We start from the raw sequence: 19,860 nt of genomic DNA on the forward strand, positions 1-19,860 counted from the left end.
TACCAAATGTATACCAAAATTTTTCATCAAGGTCAGGAATTGAGTGTATGTTAGGAAAACCTCTACCTACAGATTCAAGTAATACTGCAGAGTCATTGTGTTAGAACATTAGTGTTACCCGGGTGCCACGGGTGTGGACGTAATGGTGTAAAAACTTTGACAGGTAATTTTAATATATTATATGCATTTTTTCTTGGTTTTTATTATAAATCTCTTCGTTCTAAATAATTTTAGGAATAATTAGAAGCTCGAATAAAAATATTTATACTATCGTCAATGATTCAGATAAAACAATTACCAAGGATACCCAGGTACCTGGGTATAGACACAAAGGTTAAAGTGCTTAAAATATTTCGAAAAATCAGAAAAGTATAAAATCGTTTTTTATAAAACTAAACAGGTTTTTCTTGTTTTCCAAAATTTATATTTTGTGACAAGAGGCCTTTCATAAATAAGCAATTCAAGTTTTATAAGGTCTTGAATATTTTGACCTTTTACACATAAGATATTATATGCAAATTGTATCCAAGGAGATTCTTTAAAAAGGTTTTTCTGAAAAAAAAATTGTGACATTAAATATATGTTCAATCTAGTTTTGTTTTTTATGCAAGTTAATGTCTTCATTTATGTTCGTTGCGGTATAAAAGTCTTTAAACTTTGCCTTCATTTGATTTATTCTAATGTGACAATAGTTTTTTTTTAAATTTTCGTTAGATTAGCACTTAATACGATTCACACGATTAGCACGATTCACTTAATACTATTTTTTTCTCCTTTTCCTATTTTTTTGGGTACTTTGTAGTAAATCCCTTCTTTCATAGTAAGATTGCATATTTTTCTTAAGAAAGAGAAGGCTATTAATTAGTGCTAAGCACCGGTTTATTACTGCGAACACACACAAAGCAGGCAATAATGAATGGATGCAAGAAAAGTGTTTAGAAATGCACCAGAAGAAAGACAGGATAAAAATTTACTCAGACAACACAAAACAGCAGCCAATAATAAATGGATACAAGAAAAGTGTTTAGAAATATATAAGGAAAAAAACAAGATAAAGATTTATTTAAAACCGGCTTACTGGCTCACAATCGAAAGACTGCCAGGGTTTTCAATAGAACGGTACTCCTCCGCATTATGATTTATTTGTTCTTCAATATGTAGACCAAGATTTTCAACAATTCGAACTTTAATTGGGAGAAGAGGCAGCATTGGTTCGACTTCTTGGTTCCCCGGACCTCTTTAAATTTACGTCAACGAATTGTCAAAGAATGCCGACGAATTACTCCACAAATGTTTCAGAGTGTATACGTGTAAGGAATGGCACGGGCTTTAAAACTCTTTTATTTAGGGCTTTATTTGACCCTTATTCCCAATAAACAATATTAAGGTGATTTTGACTCCGGCTTAGGGGTCAAAGTAAAATAAACAAAAATGCCGGAAAAGTGTGTCCCCATTTAAAAAATATCGATATGTAGCTGGGTTTTTTAAAAATGTCGCAATTCCTGATAATGCTTTTATTTCGTTTTCGTCCAGTCACCTTGTAAAACAATCGATCATACTGTAATAAATTGTATATTAAATGGTCTTCTTCTTCTTTTTTCTTCTTGTATGTAGGCCTTAAAGCCTGTTTCTTCATTAATATTAGCCTCTTAAATTGTTTAAATTAGTGCACCATATTTTTCTTGGTCTGCCAATACTTCTTCGTCCATTTGGTGACTTATCTCGTGCTATTCGTACTATCCTATCCGCTGCCATTCTACTAATGTGTTCATTCCACTCTGGTTTCCGTTTTTTCGTCCTGCCATTTATGTCTTCTATATTACATGCTTATTTTATGTTTTCGCTTCTCTTCCACTGTAACAGACTTTTTCCTGATATTCGTCGGAGTATTTTCATCTCTGTTGTTTCTGGTAGTCGTCTCGTTTTAGATGTGTCAGATCTTGTATCCGCCATGTATGTTAATATAGGTCTAATTGTTGCATTATAGATTCTTCTTTTTTGTCTTGTCTTAGGTATTTGTTCTTCCAGATTGTGTCATTAAGAGATCCCGCCGCTTTACTTGCTTTTAAGCTTTGTTGTCGAACTTCTTCTTCAAAATCTCCGTAACTAGTTATATCTATTCGCAGATATGTAAACCTTGCTTCCTGCTTTATTATCTTCCATCAATTTTGATATTACATCGTAGTGACTATTTAGATGTTGTCATACATTTGGTTTTTTTTGCTGATATTATCATATTGTATTTCTTGGCTGTTGTATTGAAGATGTGTGTTAATCTTTGTAGTTCGTCTTCTGTCTCGGTGATTAATGCGGTGTCGTCTGCATAACATAATATTTGGATTTCTTTGTTCCCCATTCTGTAGCCATGACCTTTACGTATTGCTTGTATTATTTCGTCCATTATTGTATTAAAGAGAAGTGGGCTGAACGAGTCGTCCTACCTGACTTCGCTTTATACTGGTATACGCTGTGTTAGTTTTCCAAAAGCGTAGTGAACAGCGAACTGTTCACTACGCTTGTGGATATATATGTAAAAGGGCAAAACTGACCGACAAGGGCATAAACATAAACGGAGAAAAGCTTAGCCATCTAAGGTTTGCAGATGATATTGTACTAATAGCTGATAGGATAGATGAAGCCAAAGAACTTTTAAATCAGCTCTACCTTTCCTCGCTAGAAGGGCGATTGAAAATAAATATATCTAAAACCCAGATGATGACAAATCTTGTAGTCAGCGAAGATATATGCGTAGGAACAAGATCCATAGACCAGGTAATGGTCTATAAATACCTAGGTCATGAGATTCGCATAGGAAAAGATAACCAAACCGTTGAGCTTCTCCGTCGTATAAGACTGACCTGGGCAGCCTTCGGCAAGCTGAACCATATTTTCAAATCTCCTGATATACCAATATGCCTTAAAAGAAAAAACGTTTAATCAGTGTGTTTTGCCAGTGTTAACTTACGGTGCGGAAACGTTGACCATGACAAGGAGAACAGTTCAAAAGATCAGTGTGTGTCAAAGGGCGATGGAGCGTGCTATGTTGGGCGCTTCACTACGAGACAAGATCCCAAATCGCCAGCTACGACAAAGAACAGGAGTAGCTGATGCACTAGAGAAAGTAGCAACACTAAAATGGAACTGGGCAGGTCACGTGGCTCGAATGACAGATAATAGATGGACAAAGCGGATACTGGAATGGAGACCAAGAGATGCTGCCTACCGAAGCAGAGGTCGTCCACCATCACGATGGACTGACGATCTAAAACGTTGTCATAGGAATTGGATGCAAGAGGCACAAGATCGAAATAGATGGAAAATTATGAGGGAGATCTATGTCAAGCAGTGGATAAGCGAAGATTAAATGATGATGATGATGATGAGTTTTCCATTTACCGTTGCCTGTATTCGATTATGGAAGTAGATATTTTCGACGGTTTGTATAATATTGATTGGTATGTTTCTTTTATACAGTAGGTGTAAGAAGTCTTTAACTTGGATGCGATCAAAAGCCTTTGTCAGGTCTAAAAAACGTAGATATGCTGGTTTATTGTACTCGTATCTTAAATAATAACTCATTCATTTTATTTAAAGTTAAAACATAATAGATTTGAATATTTCATGATAGAAGACCAACTTTTTGGAGTAATAACGTACTTATCTGTAATATATGCTCACACATAAAAATATGACATGACGAAGCGACCAATTTTCATATCGAAAGCAAATTATTCCATAAAAGAACGCCTATGCATTTCACTCGAATGCAAGTCGACGCGAAGCAGCCATTTGACGTCATTATGGAAATTCTTCAAATTTATTATTCGATATTGAAACGTTAGAGGAACACAAAATATTGCTAGCTTAAAGCTGTCACCATAAAACTAGCGGAAATTATAATATATATTGCGATGCCCCAATGGACCATGCCAATTTAATTGGATGCTAAGCTTTTATTGGAAAAACGTTTTATTTTGTATAATTTTGTATGGCTTTATGAATTTATTGGTTGTGCACTTTTAAAAAATTACGGTTGAAAAGATTTATTTTCTTTCATTTTCAGGGAATGATTAAAATAAACAAAATATTTTACATTTATTTTTTTTATGATGTTTGCAGATAATTAAAATATTTAAATTTAACAATTAACAAAGGTAGGGAAACATTAAATATTAGCATTAAAAATAAAAACGGTAATAAAATAAATAACGGATATAATGTTAATACAAAAACCAGGGAGCATGAAATCAACGTTAACACCAATAATGGAGAAGAAGAATACAGTAATAAGGAAATACATCTTAACAAGACAAATCATATAGGAATAGCGACATGGAATGTGACATCTCTGACCGGCAAGGAAATAGAAGCTACGGAAGAAATGGAAAAAATGAACGTACAAATAATGGGAATAAGCGAGACAAAAAAGATAGGGAAAGGACACATCAATATCAATGAGAAATATAGTCTATATTATTCCGGAGTACCACAGGGTCACAGAGCAAAAGAAGGAGTCGGTATAATAGTTAATAAAAGAATAGAATCAAGAATAACAAACTACGAAGCAGTATCATCTAGAATAATCACAGCCCAAATAGAACTAAAAGACAAGATAGGAATAATACAAATATACGGACCAACAGAAGGTAATGAAGAAGAGATAATGATAGAATTCTACAACGAACTCCAAAACGCATTAGACAAATTAAGAGAGACAAGAGAAAAAATAGTAATCTTAGGCGATTGGAATTCAAGAGTAGGTAAGGATATTAACAGGGGATTAGGATGCATTGGAAAATATGGGGAAGAAACATTAAATAGAAATGGAATTAAAATGCTGGAATTCTGCCAAACCAATGACCTGATAATAGGAAACACATTCAGTGAACAAACCATTAACGACAAATATACATTTGTGGCTGAAGAGAGAAATGCGAAAAGCTTAATTGACTATATAGTCTATACGAGAAACCTAGAACAAAATATAAAAAACATCTTAACGGAAAAGGAACCCGAACTGTCTACACAACACAGGATGGTCACTGCAAAACTGGAGGATGAAAAAATGGAGGAAGTGGAAAGAAAAGAGTACAAGAAAGTAAATGTAAACAAACTAAAGATAAAAAGTGTGCGAGAATTTTACACGGAGGAAACTAACAAAAGACTGAGACAAATAGAGCGCCAAAAAGAAACATGGACAATGGAAGAAAGATGGAATACATACAGTGAAGTATTAAAGACAACAGCAACTGAAGTGTGTGGAATCAAAAAATATAATAAACAGTTAAAAAGGACAAGGTGGTGGAATAAAGAAGTGAAGACAGAAATAAAAAAGAAGAAAATAGCATGGAAAAAATACCTCGAAACGGGATTAGAAGAAGATAAAGAAAAATACTATAGGCAGAGACGATTGGCAAAAAAGACAGTCACACAAGCAAAAACAAAAACATGGAAAGAATTTGGAGAAGAACTTCAGGAAGAATATATAACAAATAATAGAAACTTTTGGACGACAATACGACACATAAGGCAGGGAAAACTAAAGGAAATAAACGCAGTAAGAGATACTTCAAACCAAATACAAATAAGCCCAGAACAAATAGCTAGGGTATGGAAAGAATATTATGAGAAAAAATTTGATACCGAAGTGATAAAGGAAGACAATATAATCAATGAAGGCGAAGAAAACACAGAGCCAGAGCAAATAAGTAGAGAAGAAGTAATAGAAGGATTATCAAATATAAAAATAGGCAAGGCAGGTAGAGATGATGAAATTGAACCGGAAATGGTAAAATACATGGGAGAAGAAGGAATAAACTGGCTATGGAAAATATATAAAGAGGCGTGGGAAAAACAAACAATCCCTAAAGACTGGCAGAGCAATATCATCGTGCCAATATACAAAAAAGGAGAACATGTAAACTGCGACAACTATAGGGCAATATGTCTGTCATCGGTGTGCTTTAAAATATATACGAAAATAATATAGAAGAGACTGAGACAAGAAGTAGAAATGGTATTGGGAGAAGAACAAATGGCATTTAGACCGGGAAGACACAGACAAATGACAACATATATATCATTAGAAACCTAATAGAAAGAAGCATAGATACGGGGAAAAACTAGTATTAGCATTCATAGACCTAAGAGCAGCATTTGACACGATAGAAAGACATATTATAGGGAAATGCTTGAGGAAAATTAACGTACCTAATGCATTGATAAAAACTATAGAAAGTACTTACAAAGAGGTAAAAGGAAGGGTACAAATAATAGGGGAAAGATCGGAAGCATTTAATTGGAAGAGAGGTATTAAACAAGGAGATAGTCTCAGCCCTTTGCTATTCATAATAGTAATGAACGAATTGATAAGAAACACTAGAGTCAGAACTAATCAACTACAGACAATAATAGGTTACCGCAGATTACAACCGGTAACAATAGAGTCCTTAATGTATGCAGACGACATAGTACTAATAGCAGATTCCGAGAATAAAATGCAGAAACTAATGGATATCTGGGTAGAACAAATAGAAGAACTTAAAATGGAGATAAACGAGGAAAAAAGTAAGATAATGATAATCAGCGGCAAAGGAGATAAGGAAGATAATCAAATAAAGATAAAATGTAAAAACTCAGAATTGGAAATAGTAACAACTTACGAATACCTGGGAAGTATAATAACTAATGATGGAAAAATAGACTGGGAAATAACAAATAGAGCAAAGAAATCAAACAAGTTATATTATGCGTTAGCCCCAATAATGGGAAAAAGAGAACTTGCACGAGAAACAAGAATAAAAATATATAACACAATAGTGATACCGACTGTGCTCTATGCAAGTGAAAACTGGACAATTCTGGAAAAACATAAGAGCAGGATAAACGCAATGGAGATGAGACATCTAAGAAGGATAGTTGGAAAGACAAAATGGGATAGATTAAGCAACGAGACTATTAGGAGAATGGCCAACCAGGAACCGATAATGAACAAAATAGCAAAGAGACAAATGAACTGGTATGGGCATCTGATGAGGATGCAATCCAATAGAATAACAAGAAAAATTTATGAAGCAAAAAAACATCGGAAAAAGAAAAAGAGGCAGACCAAGAAAAAAATGGATACAGCAAGTAGTAGAGGCAAGGAAACTTAAACAAAAATCACTCGAGGAATTGAAAATAATGGCAGGAAACAGAAAAGAATGGAAGAGGTGGGTAAATGGAAATTAAAATAGCTAGCCCAAATCCGACACCCTGTTAGGGTAAAAGGAAGGGGAGAAAGAAAGAAAGAAAGAAAGAAAGAAATTTAACAATTAGTCAAAAATATTACTTGAAACACAAAAACGTCGTCGCTTTTGTCGAACCATTATCAGTGGTCTCATCTCTCAGAAAAACTCATAATCCATTAATCCATTCAGATTCAATGAATTCGTTAGAAATATATAACTATACTATTTGCTGCCAATAGTATATGCTTTTGCTTAGCAATCTTTTTTTCCGGTATACTTGCCAAGTAGAATGGCGTCTAAATCATAAATTAAGATCGAATGTTACCTGCATCCAAATAGTTCAAAACGTATATCAACAATATTGGTGTCTTGTACATTTTCGGATAACAACCGAAACGACTTCCAAGTGTCGCAGTAACGATAAAGACTTGAATTATGCATCGGTCTAGAAGATAATGACGCGAGATAGCGTTAATGTCTCAAAGGCCTTCTCGGGGACACTCGATATGGAATACGAGGATACGGGACGGACTCCATTGTGAAGGAGAAGTGTCTCGACGACATTCAATTTATTCTTGGGTTGGTAAGAAAGGAAGGGCGACATTAAGATTTATACGGATTTGCGCTGAACTGCAGTTTATATTTATTGCTTTGCCGGGTCTTTGGTTTTTCTTTATTGAAAACAAAGAGATTAAGAAGCGTTTTAATTTGCGGATTACACTGGTTGACAATGGCAAAGAGACTGGTAAAACTCTTGGAGCACGGAAGATAGATTACTTGTGTTAAGACGTAATAATTGAAATACTTAATTACATGAACTAGTTTTGTAAGAATTTTAGTCAAGAGGAATTGAAAATAATACACTAAGACGTAATGACTTTTATTTAATGGCTTTTGGTATTTTGCTGTAGTACTGAATACTGTAGGTTTAAAAAATTAGTCTCTTGTTTTGTTCTGTCAAACAAAAACCCGGAAAAATAGAAACTTATCTGCTACTAGAAAGAATCTGGGAACATTGTATTTTTGAAAAATGGCTTTAAATTTGTGAATTGTATCTTTTACAAGATTGCGTTTAACCTGTTGGTAATATGATCCAAATTCTGTTACAATTTTTGTGATTTCAAAACAAAAGTACTTGAAGTAATGAATAATTTAAAGTACAATACGGTCTTGTTTACAAAAGAGAAGTACCAAAATTTATCCTTCCGTTACTTGCGTCAATTTTCTGTGATCAAATACTCGCACATTTTAGATTTTACCATTTCTTTCAAAAATCGATAGAAAGTGTTAAATTATATTCAACGACATTTCATATTTATTACCTAATTAATAAATTAAATGCACTAATTTTAACTTAGGGAGACAAGTGACGACGGCTTATATTCAGCACCGTAGCGTTAGTCATTAAGTCCCAAGTACTGCAGCTTACGGCTCTTCACGATGTTGACCAAATCCGCAGTTGTGTTGATCCTCCGCAGTACTTCTTCATGTCCACGTTTCTACTCCGTACAGAAGTACTAAGTACACATAACATTTAAGGAGCCTTATTTTTGTGTCTAGGGTGAGGTCATGGCTCTTGAACACAGAACTCATAGTCAAGAATGCACTTTTTGCCTTTTCGATGCGACATATAATCTCTTGGGTATTGTCCGACGACTCATTAATTATAGTTCCCAAGTAGTTGTATTGTGAGATACGTTCAATTCTCATTTGGTTCACATACAGATTTGCTCCAGTTATGTTTTCCTTGCTGATGATCATTAGCTTGGTTTTGCTGGTGTTTATATCCTGTCTATATTTTCTACTTGTTTCCGTTATTTTGTTCATTAAGTTTTTTAGCCCTTCTATGGTATTGGAAAACACTATTCTATCATCTGCATACCTGCAAAGCCTCTTCAAAAATGTGCTTCGAGTACAGATTGAATATCAATGGTGAAATTATGCACCCCTGTCTCACTCCCCCTAAGATTTTGACCTGATCTGTATATTCTCCATCTATTCGGAGTACTGCTGATTGATTTCAATACAGGTTAGCTACAGTTTTTGGTTAACCACACGATTTTACAGTTTATGGACTTAATTTGGTACGGACTGCAGCCTTCTCGGTTGTATATAAAAAGTAATTAAAAGAAACTTACATTTTAGATAATTTTAATATGGGAAGTAATATGGTCCTTAAAAAATATTAAATCACCCGTAACTATCAACTAATCACGCTGTACAAACACTTATTTTCATAAGAAGCGAAGAGTAACAATGACATATATTATTATTTTAATTTTTTACCAAGAAATAATTCATCAAGTAAATCACTCGTCAGTGTAAGAGAATGCGAGTCATGCGAAATAATATCTTGCATGAAACGAGATCACGGCATTAACCAAAATTCCATTCCATTAGACAAGTTACGGATTTAAGTTTCCGCTTTCGCCCAAAATGGACATTAATGGATATGATGAAGAGAGACACTATGCCAGTATAACTAGCCACTTAATTACATGTTCCGAAAGGTAATTTGTTTGCTGCATGTAAAGTTTTTAAATGAGATTAATTTTACCAAATATTTGTCTAATAGAAACGGTCTTTTTTTACGAATCGTTAACTATTACAGTTAAATAACATCTTGAATAACTGTAAATTTAAATAGGTTTAGAATCACACAACCCTATTTCGCCCTATTGTGCTTAATAAACGAGACAAATTAATTTAAGTTTTATTTATTAATTTAGTAGAAGAGTTTATTAAATCTATTAAGTATAATCTAGAAGAGGCTTTTATTCAAAGAAGACCAATACCCGACATACGAAAAAGTAATACAGGCAAATTAAAAACTTAAAAATAATAAGACACCAGGTAGCGATGGTATACCCGCAGAGTGCTTAAAACATGGAGGAGAAGCGTTGTACAGTTCTATATACAAGCTAATTCAAGACATTGGGCGAAAAGAAACAACGCCAGATGAATGGAAAGAAGGGGTTATTGTACCAATACACAAAAAAGGAAACAAAAAGCAATGTACTAACTACCGGGGAATAACACTCCTAAACACCACCTACAAAATCCTTGCAAACATCCTGCTAGAAAGAACCAAAACATACACAGAAGGAATGGTTGGGGATTATCAATGCGGATTTAGTCCGGGCCGCTATACCAATAACCAGATATTCACAATAAACAGATAATGGAAAAATGCTGGGAGTTTGATCTGGAGCTTCATCAGATGTTCATACATTTTAAACATGCATTTGATAGAGTATGCAGGGCCAGACTGTGAACAGCGATGCAGGAACTTGGCTTTTCAAAAAAACTAGTCAGGTTGATACAGATGTGTATGGAACGGTTACGATGTAAGGTGAGAGTTGGATAACAATACTTGGACACATTTGAAATAAAAAATGGACTAAAACAGAGAGATGCAGTTTCACCACAACTCTTCAACTTAGCTCTAGAACACATAATCAGAAGTGCAAGAATCGAAAAACCGAATACAGTATTTCATCGAGAAGGACCAAACTTACTACTGGCATTTGCAGATGATATCGATCTAATAGGAAACACATGGCTAATGATGGAGACTTTCGTGAGGTTCGAGAAGGAAGCAGAGAAGATGGGGCTCCAAATCAACGAAAACAAGACGAAATATATGTATATGAGCCGCAGTAACCAAAGCAGAGACAGAATCGGTCAAAACATCACCATCGATGACTTTAACATTGAGCGCGTTAGAGAATTCAAGTATCTTGAAACAACAATAACTGAAGACAAAAACGGATAACAAGACATAAACAACAGGATCCAGACCGGCAACATATGTCTTTTTGCCCTCCAAAACCTTATAAAATCGAAACAACTAACAAGACGTACGAAGATACAGGTATGTAAAACAATCATACGACCCGTTGTGATGTATAAAGCGAAACATGAACGATAACAAAGGCAAACGAAGAGAGACTATGTGCCTGGAAAAATCCTAAGGAAGATCTTTGGCCCTGTGCTGGATGAAGCATCAGGACAATATAGGATAAGAACTAACAAAGAGCTCGAATAACTTTACCCAGACGCCAACATCATAAAAAAAATAAAGTCCAAAAGACTCCAATGGACAGGACACCTCAGAAGACATTCTGAAGAACGAACAGTGAGACTGGTGTGGGAGGAAGTCCCAACTGGAAGGAGACCACGCGGACGCCCTCGTCTCCGGTGGCGAGATAATATAGCAGGGGACCTAAGCACTATGGGCGTGGAGAATTGGATGGAGGTTGCTCAAGACAGAAAACAGTGGAGCCATGTTGTCGAGTCGGCTGAAACCCTTAAAGGGTTGTAATGCCACAGAGTAAATAAATAAGGCTTTTATTCAATACTTGATACATGAAATTAAATATACATAAAAATTCTTATTAATACTAATTAATCACAGCTTATAATTGGTATTTTTAAACAAAATACCTTTTTTATATCCAATTACAAAAGGCAATTTTTCTTGATTGGTCCATTGTAAGTCTTGAGAAAACTACTACTAAAAACGCAAAGACATTGCGTTTAAATATTTATTTTTATACTGTACTTTGTGCTTAATTCTATCTTACTTTATACTACAATATGATGTGATGCAATTAAAGTAATTATGGACATTTTTATATCTCGCTTAGCTAATTAATATTTAAAAGAATCTACCTTCAGAAACCTTACACGGAGATCCTGCCAGATGTAAGGTGACTGAAGGTACGCTCTTCTCAATTTTAAGTAGCTAAAATGGGAATAAAGACACATCTTTATTAAGCGGCGTCTAAGTATATTCGTCTTCTTCTTCCTATGCGGTCCCCATTAACGGAGGTTGGCGACCACATTTTTAAAAGCTTCTCTGTCTTTTGCAACGTGGAATAATTCGTCTACAGTCATGTTTGTATGACACAGGTAAAATACCAACAGACTGGCTAAAATCAACATTCGTAGCATTACCAAAAAAATCGAATTCCTCACAATGTGATGATTATCGAATATTAAGCTTGATATCTCATGTCCTTAAAACTTTTCTCAGAATTATCCATACACGAATTTACAAGAAGTGCGAGTTCCAGATGAGCGACACTCAATTCGGATTTCGAAACGGATTGGGAACACAAGAGGCTCTTTTTGCTTTAAATGTGTTAACGCAACGATGCAGAGACATGAATGTAGATGTATATGCATGTTTTTATTGACTATCGAAAAGCATTTGACTGCGTTAACCATCAAAAGATGATCGAAATTCTGAGAACAACTGGAGTTGACGAACAAGACTTGCGAATTATCTCAGAACTATACTGGCACCAAACGGCAACAATTGAAATAGAGCACACAACATCCGAAGACATACAAATCCGACGAGGAGTGAGACAGGGTTGCGTCTTATCACCGCTACTCTTTAATTTGTATTCGGAGTCTATATTCAGAGAAGCATTAGACGAGGTCCAAGGCGGAATTAAGATTAACGGAATCAGCATAGACAACATCAGATATGCTGATGATACCGTCTTAATAGCAAGCAACGCACAAGAACTACAAAATATAATAAATGCGGTAGTTCACCACAGCGAAATGTTCGGTTTACATTTAAACGTTTCCAAAACTAAAACTTTAGTATTTTCAAAGACACCAATAAACGTACAGGTGTATGCCAAGGGTCAAATAATAGAACAGGTAAATTCCATAAAATATTTGGGAACAAATATCAATAGTCAGTGTAATCCAAAAAAAGAAATCCTATCAAGAATCGAACAAGCAAAGAAAACATTCATGAGCATTAAAACATTTTTTACAAGATCAGACCTTAGTCTACAGCTTAGAATCCGAATGATCAGATGTTACGTTTTTTCTGTATTGCTGTATGGCTGTGAAAGTTGGACAATGGACTCTGAAATAGAAAAAATAATAGATGCCTTTGAGATGTATATATACAGACGAATGTTGAGGATTCCATGAGTACAAAGAGTTACTAATGTTGAGGTACTTCGTCGCATGTGTAAACAAAATGAATTACTAAGAATAATTAAAGAGAGGAAAATGCAATACTTGGGTCATGCGTTGAGAGGCGAAAGATATGAATTACTTCAAGTTATACTGGAAGGAAAAGTACAGGGCAAAAGATCAGTAGGAAGACGCCAGAACTCGTGGCTGAAAGACCTGAGGAGATGGTTCGACCGCTCATCCGCAGAGATCTTTCGCGCAGCACTTTCCAAAACTACAATTGCCATTTGGATCGCCAACCTTCGAAAGGAGACAGCGCAATGAGAAGAAGAAGTCATATTTGTCCAGTCTCGAATATTTCGCAGCCATTTCCTCTTTCTACCTATTCCCTTTTTGCCATCGACTCTACCCTGCATGACGACCTGCAGAAGACTATATTTATTATTTCTTAGTATGTGTCCAAGGTATGCAGTCTTGCGTACTTTTATCGTTCTCAACAATTTTTTGTCTCGACCCATCCTTCTCAGCACTTCCTCATTGGTAACCCTGGCAGTCCATGGAATTCTCAACATTCTCCGGTATATCTAAAGTTCAAAGGCTTCAATCTTTTTAACTATTTGCGCTTTTAGTGTCCATGTTTCTACCCCGTACAATAGTTGCGACCAGACGTAACATTCAACAAACCTCAGTTTCAGCGCAGTATTCAGATTTTTGTCACAGAACAATTGTTTGAATTTTAAGAACGCTGCCCTTGCCATTTCTATTCGTACCCGGATCTTTTGGTCTGGATCTAATTCTGTGTTGATGTAAGCTCCCAGATATTTATATTTTGTCACTCTCTCTATTTGCTGTCCACCAAGAGTTAGTTGTTCATTATTTATTGGGCTCCTTGATACTATCATAAATTTGGTCTTATCTGTGTTGATGTCAAGTCCCATTTGAATGCATTCACTATTTATTGCATCTAGTAAAGTTTGTAGTTCTTCTATACTCTCAGCCATAATTACCGTGTCATCTGCAAATCTCATGGTGTTTATGATTTCTCCACCAATTCTTATTTCCTCTTTTCTTTCCATAAGGCTTTTCTGAATATGACCTGTGAGTACACGTTGAAAAGCGTCGGAGACAAGACGCATCCTTGCCTAACCCCTCTCGCAATCGGTATATTATTTGTTTCTATATCGTTCACCTTTACTACTGTTTTCTGGCTCCAGTATATAGCCTTAATAAACTCAATGTCTTTTTTGTCTAAATTGATGTTTTTTAATTCATCTATTAACTTCATATGCTGCACTCGGTCAAAGGCCTTCCTAAAGTCTATGAAGCATACATATGCACTCTTGTTATATTCCCGACATTTCTGCAAGAGTACCGTCAACGCAAATAATGCTTCTCTTGTACCCATGCCTCCTCTGAAGCCAAACTGAGTTTCATCTATCTGCTCCTCACATTTCTAATAAATTCGGTTTTGAACAATTTTCAAGAGAATATTTAAAGGGTGGCACATTAGGCTTATTAATCTATAGTCATTACATGATTTGGGATTGTTGTTTTTTGGTAGAGGTAAAAATATCGATTTAAGCCATTCTTCCGGGATGTTGCCCTCTACATATATGTGGTTGAGAATTCGGGTGAGTCTCTTTATATTAATGTCATCTAAGGCTTTTAACAGTTCAACATGAATTTGATCAGGACCCGGTGCTTTTCCTTGTTTTGCATTCTGTAGAGCATTCTTTACTTCTGAGGGTAAAATTTGTAGGTATTATTTTTCTTCACCTATATCTTGTTCATTTTCTCTCTCGTCATGGAACAGATGGATTATATATTGTTCCCATACTTCCTTTATTTTGCTCTCTTCAGTAAGTATTTCTCCATTATTATCTCTTGTTATGAGTGTTCTTCTTTGTCTGGTGTTGCCTGTAAGTTCTTTCATTTTTTTATGTAAGTTTGAGGTGTCATGTTTGTTGCTGAGTTCTTCCAATTCCTGGCATTTTTTGTTCATCCATTCCTCCTTAGCTTTTCTGATTTCATATTTTATTTTATTCTTGATGGTTTTATATTTATTTTCATCTTTATTTTTGTATTTTCTTTTTTCATTTATTAGCTCAACTATTTCCGGTGTCATCCAGTCTTTTTTAGTGGTTTTCTCTTCTTCGCCTAGGACCTCCTTTCCCGCTTTTAGTATGGTTTTTTTCATATCTGCCTATTTAACGCTTCATTCAGTTAATTTATTTATCTCTGCGTTTAGTTGCTGTTGGCAGTTGTCATCTTTTAGTATATTCTAATTTATTAAATAGAGTCTGATATAATATTCTTATACAAACTATTAACCAATTTTTATTATAAAGACTTGAAAACGTAGCAGTGTCTCCTGCTGAATTATGTCCTATATAAAAACTTATAACTTGGTTGATATACAACAATAATAAAAAAAACAATTTTCTGCATTAAATTAATTTCACTCCGAACACCATATAGGAGACTTAGAAATGTCCAATATTCTCTGACAATAAAAAATTTCCCTTAAAGTAGCTATCAATTTTATTCGGATAACAGCATATAAAAATAATGAGACATACAAATCTGATAAATTAGCAAAACTGGTAATTAGATCCAGCATGTTATAATTTGATTAGCAATAAAGATAACAAAAATATGATTAAATTAACAATAAAGATACCAACGCAATCATTGACAAAAAAGAAACACAAAACCTAAATAAAATATATTTCAATCTGATTTAAATAATAATAAATATAACACAATAAAAAACTCTTAAAGTCATAACATATATCCACTTCACCTTTTTTGAAAACACCAACGATACGCCCATATAAAAATAATTATACACTAATAACAGTCAACCATGAGATATCAGATATCAATTTTTACTTGTCAATTCGTTAATGCCAGTGTCCCGTTTAACGTTTTGGTAAGTTTTATATATTTTACAATAATATAACGAAAAAGAAACTCGTCTATCCTAATATACATTTTTTGTTGTTTTATGTGTATTTCATCCTATTCCAAAATTATCAGTCTAATTGTAAAAGTGTATTACTTTTGTTGGTCTTGTTTTTTTGTTAATGTTTCTTACCGCTTTATTTTAGTAAATTTGTAGTACACTTCTGATAAAGCCAATACTAAATTGTTGGCTAAATAGTAAGTGACAAGAAAATAGAACTGTTTTAATTCCAGACCAACAGAACCTAAATTATACCATAGATTATTTTTTAAATAAATTATAAATTGTTCAAAACATTTTTGTGTATAAAAAGAAAAAAATTATTACATATTTTTTAATCAAAAGCCAAAGTTTCTTTTTATACCAACATTTTTTCCTCCTATTTTCATGAAAATAAAAATTTCATTGTGCATTGTAAAGGTCTACCCATGACCCGTGAAAGGCGTTCCCTCACTTCTTCCATTCAATAAACATAACTTAGTTTAATATTCCATTTTCCTCAATAAAACCTCCTACGCCTCCGGGCTACGAGGGAGCCACACACTTATCCTTTTAAAAGTCATCTTCCTCTGCCGCAAAATTCAATTGAGCGAGAAAATATGATGCACTGGGTTTTCCGAAAAGGTGCATGATAATTTGTAAGGACGAATCCCGTTGTCCTATCTTTATTTCATGCCCAATTTACGATTCGGAAACACGGCAACAAGAAGCGAGTTCGAGCATTAGGGGCGGATTTTCTCGTGTTTTGGAACATCTGCTGACTTTCGATAAGTTGCTGCTTCGTGGCGAAGTTGTAATGAGTGGGGGATCCGCTTGGAGGTAAACCAAGTTTTCAATAAAACGTGTTTAGTTCTTGAGTACTTTTAATGAATTGTCTACAACATATCTCGAAAATTAATTTGAATTAATATGAAGTTGTATACATTGTATTAAAGGCAAAGCATTTCAGAAGAGTAGTGTCTTAAAATAGCAAATTTTAATTAAATTTTAATACCTTCATTTAAAATATTTTGCTGTCTTAGATTTTAATTTTCTCTTTTGTTGCTTATTTTGATATTCCAATACGTGGACTTTTCTTTTTTAAATGAAATACAACGTTAATGGACCACTGAAATACCTTTTTTTTAATAGGTAAGTATTGTATTAAATAGCTTGTGTTAACCCTTTTATGTGGACGTTGGTTGTCTTATAAGAAAAACAATTGTATTAAAAACTGGTGAATCGCAATGATTTATTATATAAAAATTGTTTAAGTATTATAAGTGATAAGTAATGTTAAAGATATGAGGCCTAAAATGCAACAAACACACCGAATATATGCTGAGGACAACACAACTTGAATGAAAAAAATGCAAATTTCTATGGCATAATGTTTAGCAGGATAAAATTTTTTAAACTATATGTCCAAAGACATGTGTGTGTGTGTGTGTGTGTGTGTCATCGAATTTCCTGACTGTGGACTTCCATTAGCCGAACTTATTTTTGCTCTACAGATATTTATGTCACATATTACTATTCAAATAAGATTTTTTATTTTAAAGATATACCTAGATTCTATAACAATAAATGGATAATTTAATCTTTAGCTACAATCATACAATATTACACATTTATATAGATATATCTATATCATAAAATATATTCTAGTATTATTCAACATTATTCTTTATTGTATGTTTTATATTATTATTATTATTTTTTTTTCTCCTTTTTTTTCTTTCTTTTTTTTTTAATTACATTATAAGGAATGTCAACAAGGAGTACTTCTGCTCAGGGGTCTTTCAGAGCAATGTACACACACAAGACTAAACCACGGAAAGATAGGTAGACAAATGGGATAAACACAGGTATTAATAGTTCACAATTTTAATTTTATATTAAGTATGTGTTTAATTAGGATCTCATATACACGTTCGTCTAAACTAGATAATATTGTTTTTAGATTAAAAGGTGTTGTAATGTTGGTTTCTCTATATACTTGATTCATGAATTGATTTATTTCTATTATCTTTAGTCTACAGTTTAGTATCATGTGTTCTGCAGATCCTAACTCACCATATTCACAAAGATTACTATCACTAAGGCCCATTTTAAATTTGTGTTCTGGAACTAGGCAGTGTCCAAATCTAAGTCTGCATATGTATGAAACAACGATTTTTTCGCCGTGGTAATGATTAAACCATGATTTAGCTGGAATATTTAATTGTATGTTTTTGTAGAATAGCCCTTTAGTTGAGTTGTTATACCATTGTTGCCAGGTTTTGGTTTTATTGCTAGTAATATTAGCGTAAACATCATTTAATGTTAATTTATATTCACTTTTATTTTCTTGTTCGGTGGCCTTCTTAGCTAAAGTATCTACTATTTCATTGTGTTTAAGATTAGAGTGAGCTTTTACCCAACAAAATGATATTTGTTTGCCCTTAACCTTAAGTGCGATATATGCTTTAATAATGTCAATATATATGTAGTTTGATATGTCCTTTAAACTTTCCAGTTTAAGTAAAGCACTTTTGCTGTCTGTAAGGATTAGAAATTTCTCTTCGTTATTGTTTATACTGCTTATATACTGCATTGCTCTCAGTATTGCAATAAGTTCTGCTGAAAATGTTGTAAAATTTTCATTAAGTCGTATACCCTCTTTATACCTTGTCCTAGGGTCCCACACGGCAGCGGCCACTCTCGAATTCATTTTTGAGGCATCGGTATAAATTTGGTAATGTTCCGGAAATAAAGTTTCTATATCCACATTAAGCATGGCATTCCTTAAGTAAACTGGAAATTTCGAGTAATCTGTCATGTAGGTTGGTTGTATGTTTGGTATATTGTTTAGATTTATCTGAAACATGGAGAGTTGATGTGTATAGTTTATGTTTAAATTGTCTAATTCTATTGTAACTTTCGGCAAGTAGTAATGTTGGCTTTTTTCTCCAGTATTCAGTGGTTAGGTCATTTACATAAAGTTTGTGGCAGTTGTTACATATTATGCTCTCTTTAGTTATCATTTTAGTTATAAATTTTTCACACATAGTTTTCCTTCTTAACCATAGTGGTGGTTCATTACATTCTACGCTTAGGTTTGATATTGGAGTACTCATCAAAGCTCCTATACATAATCTGAGGAATTTATTTGAAAGGATGTCTATTTTTTGAAGATGGGTTTTGGCGGCTTGATTGTAAAAGTAACATCCGTAATCTAATATTGATCTTATGTATGATCTATACATTAGTAATGCTATGTTGGGATCTGCTCCCCAGGTTGTATAGTTTACTGCTCGTAACGCATTGTACCCTTTGTCAGCTCTTGCTACGATGTACTCAATATGATCTTTCCAAATCATTTTCCTATCCAGTATAATACCCAAATATTTAACTTTAGGTTGAACTTTAAACGAGACATTTTGCTACTCCACTACTTCTGTAATGTTTCGTTTTCGGGAGAATATGCAAGCTTGTGTTTTTTTGGTTGATATGTTTAATGCTATTTGATCTAGGTCTTCTTGTAGATGTTTGAATACTGTATTTATTTTTCTACTGCCTTGTTCTATTTCCAATTGATCTACATATATGCATATATCATCTGCGAATTGTAATATTTTACCTTGTTTACTAGTAATTATGCTTTGACCTATATAAGCTGTGTAAATAGTGTATAATATTGGACTTAAGATGCTCCCTTGAGGTAACCCGATGTTTGAAACTCTCGGTCCTATTAGTTTG

General features: G+C 34.0%; 1 protein-coding gene across 1 annotated transcript; it reads right to left on the minus strand.

Moving 5' to 3' along the window:
• Positions 1-17,998: 17,998 nt before the first annotated feature.
• Positions 17,999-18,832, minus strand: LOC140433968 (uncharacterized). Its single transcript, XM_072521939.1, has one exon. It carries the CDS (start codon positions 18,830-18,832, stop codon positions 17,999-18,001), a length of 834 nt encoding a protein of 277 aa, XP_072378040.1.
• Positions 18,833-19,860: the final 1,028 nt, after the last annotated feature.

The sequence above is a fragment of the Diabrotica undecimpunctata genome, chromosome 2, assembly GCF_040954645.1.
Source record: "Diabrotica undecimpunctata isolate CICGRU chromosome 2, icDiaUnde3, whole genome shotgun sequence".
NCBI classification, from domain to species: Eukaryota; Metazoa; Arthropoda; class Insecta; order Coleoptera; family Chrysomelidae; genus Diabrotica; species Diabrotica undecimpunctata.